This window comes from Terrapene carolina, unplaced genomic scaffold (assembly GCF_002925995.2).
Source record: "Terrapene carolina triunguis isolate 2854851 unplaced genomic scaffold, T_m_triunguis-2.0 Scaffold33723, whole genome shotgun sequence".
Lineage (NCBI taxonomy): Eukaryota > Metazoa > Chordata > Testudines > Emydidae > Terrapene > Terrapene triunguis.
In genome coordinates, this window is record NW_020698074.1 from 6,404,163 (window position 1) to 6,416,249 (window position 12,087).

At 40.1% G+C, this 12,087-nt stretch overlaps 1 protein-coding gene across 1 annotated transcript in view; it reads right to left on the minus strand.

Annotated features, from left to right (window-relative positions):
• LOC112119108 (acyloxyacyl hydrolase-like) overlaps positions 1 to 12,087 on the minus strand; it is a 111,812-nt gene that overhangs the window by 28,468 nt on the left and 71,257 nt on the right. Inside the window, exons 14-16 of the mRNA XM_026663545.1 lie at positions 9,972 to 10,008; positions 7,613 to 7,687; positions 643 to 815 (exon numbers count right to left, since the gene is read on the minus strand). Of these exons, the coding sequence (XP_026519330.1) occupies positions 643 to 815; positions 7,613 to 7,687; positions 9,972 to 10,008 (285 nt within the window). The remainder of the gene's footprint in view (positions 1 to 642; positions 816 to 7,612; positions 7,688 to 9,971; positions 10,009 to 12,087) is intronic.

Consider the following 12,087-nt stretch of genomic DNA (forward strand, 5'->3'; position numbering starts at 1 on the left):
AAACAGGGTGTGCATTTATTATTATTAGTAGTAGTAATAGTAATATTACCATAGGGTATAGGAGCCCCAGTCATGGCCCAGGACCCTACTGTTCTAGGCACTGTACAAACATAGAACAAAAATACAGGCCCCCAAAGAGCTTCCCGTGGTCATGGGTGCAGCCTCACGTGTTCTGAAATGAGAGACTTCCAAGAACTGTCCCAAAATGCCTTATTACAATTCCATGTTTAAAAAAAGCCCAAGCACATTCTTGTTAATGTTGTGAACTTTGGGGTTGCACAGCTCCACTTTCACTGGGAGCTATTGGGCATGTCTTTGTTTTTGCAAAATTTCATCAGTTGGGTTTGTTTTGCAAAACCTAGACATGGGCGTGTTCAAATCTGGGTCCAATTTTATCTAAACATCTAAAATTTGGATGCGGACAGATGTTCACGTAAATGACTCTGTTTCGCTTCAGGAACAACTGCCCCAAAACAATGATCAGCCAGTCAGACTGCAGTTTTGGACAAACCAGGACAAATCCAACCCTGGTGTAATGCCACGGAGTTCAGGGGCTCACCATTCCTAAAACCATCTTGTAATGTACAGCAGTAGAGTTCAAGATTCATGCCTAGGAAATTAAAAACAAGGTCAGATATTTACCAAGAGGATGGTATCTGCTATGTAATTGATCCCACAGAAAGCGACCATCTACCAAGCCTGTTAAAATCACATGGCTGCCTTTAGGAAGTTGAGAGTTTAGATACTGCAGCGTCTGCATGACATTGGAGTGCATTTGGTTGGGTGTAGTCATGTGAGCCACTGTGTCAGGTCTCCTATATATGAAAGAATAGGAAAAAAGGTCAGATAGTTTACTAATTAATGTGCACACACACAAAAAAGACAGTGTTTACCATGAAAGAGCAGTGTTATTAGTCAGTGCTTCTCCATTTTGTAATAGCTGATTAAAATGGAATGAAAAACAATGTTCTTTGGTTTGGTATCACTTATTTCCACAGTGACAAGTCATGTAAAAAGACCTCAACAAAACAAAAAACAAGCAAGTGCATGCTTTCTAATAAGCACAGAGCATGGCCTCCCTATATAAAAGGACCCAAGGCCTGATTCTCTTCTCTCTTACACTCATTTTATTGTGAGGTAACTCTACTGATTCCAACTGAGTTAATTTTCATGTACCCAGTGAGAGGGGAATTAGGATTATAGGGCAGACTAGACTAGACTATCGAAAGTGATCCCTTCTGGACTTAAAATCCATGAACCTATACCGTATCATCCAGTACCTTGATTCTAGTGGGATTTAATTTTCCTGGGGAACACCAAGGAACATCAAAGTGCTGTAGGTAATGGTATTTGTGATTCAGCCTGGCATTTTATCCTCTAAATCAGTATTGAACCAGTACCCAGACATGGTGAGAGGGACACTAATATTCTGCCTTAAGGTACAATTTTTTGGGATCAGACACAAAACCAAGGTCCTGTCTATTGTGGTCATTAAAGATTCCATGTCACTTTCCAAGAAAACAGCGATAGTAAGTACAGGGATGTACTTGTCAAATTCCAGTTTGGGTATCTACACACAACTGTGCTAAATTTCCCCCTGAAGTTTCATTTGGAGAAGGTATTCTTCACTTATTGTTGCATTGTTTTGCTGTGTTTTGTTAAACAGCTGCTGTGTTTGACCCCAGAAGTGGATGAAATTGTTTTTGCGTATATAAATAGCTTTAGGATGAAAGATGTGGTGTAAATTTAAGATACTTTTATGACAGTTGCATTGGATAACATCAGATATTTTCCAAACTACTGTGTACATCTCGTATTCAATACATTGTTGTCTGGGTATAACAGACAGACATCATCTATAGCTGAGGCTTTCAAATCTTGTATGTCTTTTACCAGTGCTCCGAGGGAGAGTGGAAAACTGCTGATGTAGCAAATGTAGGAAATTAGATGCAGGAGCAGCAGACATTTCATTTTCCACAGAATAATTGCACAGGAACATTGTTAAAATACTGCGATTGTCAGTGAGACACAGCAACAAAGACTTAGGTTTTCATTGATCGGGAGTCTCGGTCGTTAGTGAGAGCAGATTTACCTTTCCCCTATTCCATTCAGCAGTAAACAGCTTAGAAAAAACCCTGATGGCAAAATAAATTTGAATTAAAAAATGGGCTGCCTAAAGAACATCCCTCTTTTTTTATATTATTCAAACAACTGTTTTATTATATACAAAACTTCCTGATATACACACACATTCCTACTGTACACATTCCTGTTACTTATGCTCCACTGACTCTAGAGATAACAGGCCAGTTTTAAGAACACGGCTCTGCGGAGCAAATCCAGTCCTCATCTCTGTGGCTAAGATGTCCCCAGATGGTGCAACTGGTGGTGTTCTGCTGTGCAAGAGAGGGCTACCCACGCACCTGCCACATGGCTTGGAGCCCAGCTCTGTGGGGCTCCCTGCGTGGAAGTGCACAGGGGACAGGTCATAGACAATCTACGGAAGGAGCCTCCTGCATGGACGCTTCAGCTCTATCTCCCAACCCCATAGTCTGTTTATGTTTAAGAATCCATGGGGCTGAAACAGATGCCATGGAGTGGCCTCATTGAGTCCCTCCTCATCTCCCCAGTACTCAGTCTGGCTATTTGAGGTGGATGCTGGGTAGAGGACATTACCATATACACCTATTTTTACTGTCAAAAACAAAGTATTGTGTTTACAATGTGGCTCTCAAAAGTCATTTCGAAATGGACGTTTAAGATACTGTAGTTAAAATTCAGAATGTGTTCGTGTGTGCTGCCATGCACAGTATGGAACAAAATCTTATTGAATGCAAACTACTGGGAAATAGTACTAAATGGACCATACCCTGGTATGGGGTGAATGAGCTTAGGTTTATACTGCTGCCCTGAATTTGGAGTTAAATTGTCTTAAAGTCATTCATGAGAGTCTAATACTATTGCTTTCTATTAGTGCTGGCTGAATGATGTAAAACAGTTCCTATTAATATTCACTCTCAGTTTAAAATGAATGTACTTCAGCCATGTGTGCCCTTTTTGCTTTTGCTCTCCACAAACGTTCATGCAATCAGTGTCTGCAGAAAGTGATTCTAAAGTCACATGCACAAGAATTCACGGAAAGCAAAGTTGAGGTTTGTGCACCTGAGTATTCATACTGGAAGTGCTCAAGCCATGAAGCAGACACAATCCCATGAGACTTGTTTGACCAGTCACAACAAAACACAGCTTGAAAATTGAATACCTGCAGAGAACTATTTATAATTTAGCCATAGTGTTAAAAATATTGTGACAGGTTCTTAAATGATGTAAACTGGTGTGGCTTCACTGAAGTCAATGGAGCTATACAGATTTAAACTGAGGATTTGGACTAGTTGATACAAAAAAGTTAAGTGCTTTCAATTAATAAATGAATTAACACCAGCTGGGGATCTAACTCACATCGTGTATTGCTATACCTGTTATCATCACTCCTGTACTCTTTTTTCAACTTGTGGGCTTGGGGGCAGGTTACAGTACTAGCAGTCAGGAGACCTGGATTCCATCCAGACTTTCTTCTTGGGCAAGTCACTAAGGGTATGCCTATATAGCAAAGAAAAACCTATGGCTGGCCCGTGCCAGCTGACTCGGGCTCACGCGGCTTGGGCTGTGGGGCTGTTTCATTGCTGTGTAGATTTCCAGGCTTGGGCTGGAGCTTGGGTTCTAGGACCCAGCAAGGTGGGAGGATCCCTGAGCCCAGAAGTCTACACAGCAATGTAACAGCCCTGCAGCCAGAGCCCCACAAGCCCAAGTCAGCTAGCAGGGGCCAGATGTGGGTTTTTCTTTGCTGTGTAGACATACCCTAAATCTCCGTGCCTCAGTTTCCTCATCTGTAAAGTAAGGACAATAATACTTCCCTACCTCATGAGGGTAGTGCAAAGCTAACCTTAATGCTTGCAATGAACAACGAACTCTGTGGAAAGCAGGTGCAATTTATTTTACAGCTGAATGTTGCATAGGCGCAGTCTTTGAAAAGGCTCTAGTTTTAGTTTTGGAGTATTAGAAATGTGTGTTCGTGGGGAGGGAAGGAATCCTGCGGGACAGAACTACGTGCTTAAGCAAGGATTTAGGATAATGTCGTGTGCTGTATTTTGTATGCAAATTAATTATTAGACAAGCTTCCTTGGTCAGCACTTAATCTTTGTTTGGTATATGTTTCTAACGTGTTTAAAAATCCAGTTAGCTGGAAATCAAAAACAACATTAAGATTCAGGCTTGAACCTACTAACGTAACATAAGTAATGACATTTAGCGATAAGGTTTGCTGGTCTGCCCTTAATTCACCTTGTTTAGCCCACAGGTATTGCAGCACTTACAGTTCAAAACCACCATTCTGATCTAAGGCCTGTGCAATATGTAAACACAATGGGTTGAACTGAAGATAAAGTGACATTCTTAACTCCAAGTTTTCCTACCTTTGTCCATTTATATCAGGCGGCTGCTATTTTAATGTATCTTTTTGTAATTTCCTTTCCATAATCATGTTTGAAACAAAAACAAACCAAAAAGATGTCTGACAGACATTTCCATTTCAGTCTTTGCAACAGTTGCTTCAAGGCTTGTCAGAGAACACTAAGTATGGATGCACTGTCAACACATCGTCAAAGGACATCATCACAGTTCTTGGACACAGTACTCTGCAATAGCTTCATATCATGGCAATCCATAACACTAAGATATTCAGAAACTGATTTCTGTCACAGTACATTGTGTCAGTTCAGACCATCCAAATGTTAATGTGTGGATGTTTGACAAAATGCTACTTCGTGTCAATCTATTCTAAGGGGCTCTTACATTATTAAGGCGATATATTACCCTTAGAGCTACACACAGATTTCTCATTGTTATCCTAACACACACACACTCACATGCTTTTGTCTGATAACTGACAAGATGGAATGTCTTGCTTGGGGTGCGGTCCTTTAGCCCTTGTTCATCAGAGTACTACAGAATTGGGCCTTCCTCAGAAGGCCAGATCAAGGCCTATGCACCACTTAAATACTCGAAACAGATTTCAGTGGGACGTCAACAGCTCATATGCCTTGGGCTGGTCCTATATACAGGGGTAAATTTCACCCTTAGTCCTGAGATGCCCCAGTCCTGCAAACACTTACATAAGTGAATAAATTTACACATAACTAGTCCCACTGAAGTTTATGGGAGTGCTCATGAGTATAAAGCATTTTCAGAACTGGGGACAGTAGGTAGTGGAGCCAGTAATGGCAGCACTGTAATAATGAAATGTTCATCTATTCCCATCATACATCTCAGCTGTCCTTCATTTTAGACAGTGGATTACCTCCATTTCACACTAGTTTGCTATCATTTCAGTTGTAATGTCTTTAGACCATAAATACAGAATCATGAAAGAGGTTGTAGAAATGGTTTATTATATAAAACGGAATGAATACATTTAATAATTCCACAGCATTTTAAGCTTCTTGACTACTTATTTTCTCTTTTTTTTTTTTCATTTTGGGTCTTTGAGCCTCATTGTGTCCCACTTTTGTGCCTCAGCAGGCAGAGAGATATAATCTCCATCTGTCTTTATTTTTCTAACCCCATGATTGGACACCACAATGTGGGTACTAAAGGGAAAGTAGTGCATGTGCTGCCAATTTCATTATCTTTTTCCTCTACAAATGCCTATATTACTCACTGCCCAGCTCCCCACATGGGAGGAAATATTGGCATTTTAGCCGTGCTTTGGTTAAGGATTGTTCCTGCAGTGTATACAGCAGCATTTATCTCTTTTGAAGAGAGAAATATAGGATTAGGCTGGAAGGTCTTTATTACTGCAATTTAAAGCTGCCTTAAAAGACATTTTTATATGTCTAGACTTTTGTTTAAAGTCATACCCAGTAGATGCTCTGCATTCAGTAGAACCTCTGTGGATGCCTCAAAACAAGTTTCACTGTATATAGAGACATCTTCTTGAAAACCAGTCCATGGTTTCCTTTCTGCTCAGTTCCATCTGTGGGAGCAGTGAATTTCTGCATAAGGCAGCAGCATCTTCCCTTCACAGAAAGAGTAACAAGAATGACTGTATTCTTATAACCCTGTGCTTTTGATCCCAGTAATTTTTTTGGCGGGAAACAGACAGCACAGAATATTTCATCACACAAAAGTACCACTGTCATGTGATGAAGGGTGGGATAAAAATTTTAAAATATTTATTTTGAATAAATATTAATAATAAATAGCATTTTGAAAAATCTACACAAATGGAGGAGGCAAAGAATAATTTTGCATTGGGGAGGAGAAATCATTTTGTAAAATAATAAAAAATTATGTTAGAGACAGAGGAAAGCAGAGGGGTTACCTCAATTAGAGAAAGAAATATTGCAGAGTAAAGGAAATTCATAGATTCTAAGGCCAGAAGGGACCAGTATGATCATAGGGTCTGATCTCCTGCATCACAGATACTAGCATTTGTATGTTTCCAGGATTAGATTGATGTCTAAGCTGTTGCATGAAGACGCATAAACCCTGATATTTCATTTGTGTAATGATATTATGATTACATATTACCGTGTAAAGGTAGTATGTATTTGTCATTGTCATGTCTTGTCTATTACTGTGAACTTCATTATAGCCTGCTTGTGTTCCACGGCTTTAGACATATTACTGAGCCACTGGGTAATGTAATGGCTTTATTTTCTAATTAATAGCTCAGTACTAGGTTCTACTGTTATATGGCAGATTCTTGCCTCATTGAATGCGCAGGTTGGGCAGTGTTGACTTAATAAGCAGCTATTCAATGTATTTTTTTTTCAGTGTCCAGCCTGTGGTCTGTAGCCTTATTTATTGCACGCTATTCAAATCCTGCTCTATTGATTTCTTCATGGCTTCCTTATGGTGCGCATCACTACACTACATGTGCTTCACAGACTTTAATGAATTTATTTGCACAACAGCCCTGTGAAATGAATAGGTATTATTGTCCTCATTTTACATATGGGGAACTGAGGCACAGAGAGATTAAGATCCAAAGTATACAGTAATTTGGGCACTGAATTTGAGACCTGGGACCTGATTTTTCAGAATACTTTATATGTTCAAAATACAGTGTGTACGGACTTTAGGTAAGATGCCTGTACACTGCTTGTTGTTTTAAAATCTGATTTTCACTCATGCTTTGTTCCTACTGCTAAATAATACTTTGTTTTAAGAACGCTGTTCAGAGGTTCCTGAAAGGAAGAAACGCAAGTGTCCAGTTGGAGCTGAAGGGTGCTAATGATTGAACGACATAGCGTAGTGTCCCCAGGTCTGGGTTAAGAGTGGAAGAATCACGTGATTTCACCTAGACACACGTAAGGGCAAGAGGCCTATCTGTGAGGTGATGCACTCTGAGAGATGTGAAAGGGAGCACAGCAGCAGCTAGCCCTGTAACTGTGACTAATATTTTTCCGCACAGATAAAAAAGAGCACTGCTAACAACAAAAGCACATTTTAATTGAATAAAATAAGAAGATTGAAATGTCTCGCTAGTGAAAAGGCCTCCAAGCCATTTATATGGTAATATAAATGGTATTTTAGTTTCTTGACGCCTTACCCATTGCAGACATCGTTCCCAATTGAAGCATAGATAACTATGGCTGGATTGTCGAACAGTTGATTCCTAGCCAAGCTAAAAAATATAAAAAATAAATAAGTAGCAATATTAATGTTGAAGACCATTCTCATACAGTAGTTTGAATTACACACTGTGCTCGTGAGAGCATACTGCACATTGTGAAATATTTCTTGTAGATTTAGGCTATGTTTGAATCATTCTAAATCTGTTTTTATTATAGTTTTATATTTTGGTAATTTAATTTTTTTTCATAATTCCCCTTTCCCCTGATATATTTATTTTCACTTCTTTATGAGCTGCTATTCCATCTTCTTTGCATCAGTCAGAATCTAAATCAAGCACTCTCCTTTCAGGTAAAACCATGACCAAAGCATTTTAATTAGAAATTGGACAAGGAGGGCATGTATCACTCAGGATTAGGTTTACACTAAAGCTTTGGGTTCAAGGTCAAATCAGGATATGGTTTTGGCAGCAACGTTGCTAACCTCTTGAGAGCTAAACTCTCAAGACTATCGCCCAAGATGGAGGAAATCTCATTAAATCAGTTAATATCATGATTATCAAAAAATTTCCAACATTCAGGGTGGAAGAAAATCTTACACAAATTTAAGTGGAACTGGAAAATAGGCCCCTTCTGGCTTTGGAGCTGACCTGGAAACCCATAGATCCAGACATTTGAATTGGAAACCACCTCACCCCCAAATTCAAAGAGGATCAGATTCCAGTGACTGATTAGCAGGGGGTCATTTTAGACTGAACATACATGTCCCCATTGGTGCATCTAGCCAATGCCCAGGACCTGAAACCTTGGCATTTCATGAATTCACATTTTTCCACAAACGTGCCATTATATTAGAAGATCAGTTCAAAAGTCTCTTGTTCTGTTTTCATTGACCTATAAATATATGGTTTGAGTCCTAGTTCATGAAGACACTGCTTTTCTTCCTATGTACTGCACTGATAGCTGAGATCAGCTGGAATGCTCTTGCTCATCACCCCTATATTTGAAGCAGCTGGGAGCTGAAAGCAGACTGTGGTTGCTTAAGGCCCTCAACTCTGGGACTTTCTCTTCCTGTTGATCCAAAACAGGCAGAGTTCATTCACCTTCAGGGTACAGTGTAAGGCCCATCTATTTACTAAAAGCTAAACTGGGCTGGCCTTGCCTGGATGCAGAAATATGGGGAACAAGGTGCAGGGCCTTTCCCTACTTTGTGCTCACTGTGTAGGGGCCAGCCACATGTGGCTAGGAATCAGAGCCACTGCTGTGTGCTAGGTTTCTGCCTTCCAGAAAGGGGTGGCAATGGGCCAGCCCATGGCAGAGCAGGCTAGGTGCAGAGAAACACGCATTGCACCTATTGAAAGACTGTCACAGAAATAAGTGATCCATCAAAACTTCACAGCATGGGTTAAGCCTAGCTTACTACAGTCAAACTTTTTCCTCTTTAAAAACCAGCTGCCAAAGAAAAGGAGAAAGGTGAAAAAATATTTACAATTAGCAATGAGAAGACAAAGCTACATTTGAAAGCAGCTGCCAGTAGCCACAGCCAAGAGGAACTGCTAAGCGCATTGATGGAGGGAAAGGAATTGAGTCATTGGTGGCTGGGGATGCTCAAGGAGACAGACATGTCTCTCCTGCTGGTGAAGTGGCCCAATGGCTCAGAAACACTTGTTTCTCCAATGACTCAGCACTTCCTCCAGTTGTGCATTACAGGCACAAGAGCAAAGAGTGAGGATCTATTACAGGAAAATCCTAAGGATCAGTTTTGATTGACCTGGGGTGTGGGAGCCACAATGTACCTCCATCTATTAACTCTGGGTGTGGCAACTCAAACCAAACCTACTACTCATCTAAATTCAGCTCAGACTTGGGGTTGTTGCTTTTAATCCTCAGCCACTCAGCTTTATCTGTCTACACTTCAGAAATTACATTCACAGAATAAGGCAAAGGGCCTGTTTAATAATTAATTTATGCTGATGTAAATCAAGAGTAACTCAACTGAAGTCAATGGAGTTACATCAGTGTAAACCTGGTATATGGGCCTGATCCAGACCACTTTGAAGTCAGTGGAAAGACTCCCATTGACTTCCAGTGGGCTTTCGTCCAGGCCCTAAGTATGAGGCAATTCAATCAAAATTTTTTATTTCAATTACTTATTCTTCATGATGCAGAAGAAATAGGCAGCTTTCCAAATAACGGTAGGTCATTAAATCTATGGTTTAAGACTTACAGCACTGTCAGACAGTATATTTTTGTTTTGTTTTGATTTATTTTTGGAAGGTAGAATTCTAATTAACTATTGTACCTGCACCCAGGGTACAAATCCCATTTAGTACTTACCTTTTCATTAACTCCAGAAGATTTTTTGAAGAACCACCTACATGATCAAACACAGTGGGAGAAAGAGAAATAGGGTAACACCATTAAAATTACAGATCTCTAGAGTGAATTTGTTTTTTTAGGGATGTAGCACACAATCTCCATGCCCTTTCTTTTGGGTTCTATTTATTGAATAAAAATGTTTCCATGGACCTCCTTTCCTCCACCTGCACAAAACAGTGCCAGCAACTGACCAACACTATAAACATGCTTCCAATGGTACTTTATATAATAGTGAAGGATCTGATTCAAAACCCCGGATTAAAATACTTCTGAACTTTTGGGTAAATTTGAATCTGGATTTGAATCTAGATTTGACTGCTTTGTCCACACAGGCATCTCCAGTAAACCAACCATCCTTGTTTGTGAACAGTCAAACTGCTTCTAACTTTCCCTATAAATTGAGAAGTGAATCATTCTCACAATTTGATAAAAATTAATGGCCCATGTCTTGGTAACCTTATGAGCGACAAGCATATGAAAAATGGGAATATGCCAACAGCACCTTTCACAACATACGGTGCAGCTGTGAATTTCAGTATCATTTCACCCAACTGGTAAGATGCAGACCGTCTGCCCCGGGGGGAGGGAAACCAGCAGACCTATCCTGTGGTATTCTGCAGTGGAGGCTTCACTTAGACTTTAAATCAGGAAAATAGCCCTGTTCTGAAAAGTACTTAAGCACATGCGTAACTTTAAGCAAGTGCTTAAAAACTAAAGCTTGTGTTTAAATCCTTTACTAAAGCAAGGCCTTACTCATGTCCACAATCCCGTCATTCCACATTGACAAAGTCATTTCTGTCTCTCTGTGGCCTATAGGAGAAAGCATAAGTAGTGACAGCAAGATGGTAGCTGTGGCTATTTTGGAGGTAAAGAACAATAACGGCAGCAAGCTGATTAAATTAAAGAAAGATTTTAATGTTATGTATAAAAGCCGGCACTTCAGAAAGGGATCCTCAGTTGTGTGTTCTCTTTAACCGGCTGGACTCTATAACAATCTATAATTGATTGATGATTTATTTAAAAACTCTATTAATCATGTATTAAACCTGTATAAGCAATTTATAAATGTAACCTTAATATAAAGTGACATTTTCTTTCCTTTCTTTTTAATATCAGAGGTGGGTATTTTTAACTTGCTGTATACTAGTTCTATGTATTGCAATTAGGTCACTAATGGCTACTCACTAGATAGGTATTTTGATTGGTACACACCAGATTATATAGGAAATGAAAAGGGGCACTGCTGAAATGTGCTGGAAGAGTCACGTTCCAGGTTGTGCCAACGTTCAGCACTGGGCTGCTTGGCTGCAAATGTCTTATTGCTTAATGAACTTTTTGCCCCCTCAAGACAATAAAGCAATTTAAAAGGTTAGGGTGCAAAGAAAAAGGCTCCAGGTTTCTTCAAATACATCCAGGTGAACTATTATTCCCCAGACAGCTGAGACGAAGGTAACATTTTAAACTTCTAACTGTATTCCAGGCTGCAGTGAAATATCTGGTGCTTTAATGTTCAGTGGGCCAGAGTATACGTTAACAGGTATAGTACTTGAGCTTTTCAGGTCAAAGGCAAAAAAACACCAATATACCAGATCATAGCACTAAATGATGATGGAATATATGATAAGTGGTGATTTGAAAAACTGAAACAATCCCAGCATTAATAAATAAGGGTAGGTTCAGAACTCTTAACAACAATTAGGGATATAGGGGTAATGTCTTCAGAAGCAAATAGTCTTTTCTGTATGCAGATAGTGAAGTTATCAAGCTACATAGAATATATATGTATTGTGACAAAGTTCCTCCTCTATCTTGGTGGGTCCTGTGCTTATTGGCGGATTTTCTTGCCTCAGAGATTCACCACGTGGGTTGGGGAACAGCCCAGAGACCTTCCCCTCTGGAAGAACCCACAGTCCAGGTCAATTGGGAGGTTTGGGGGGAACCCGGGCCCGCCCTCTACTCCGGGTTCCAGCCCAGGGCCCTGTGGACTGCAGCTGTCTATAGTGCCTCCTCTAACAGCTGCATGACAGCTACAACTCCCTGGGCTACTTCCCCATGGCCTCCTCCAAACACCTTC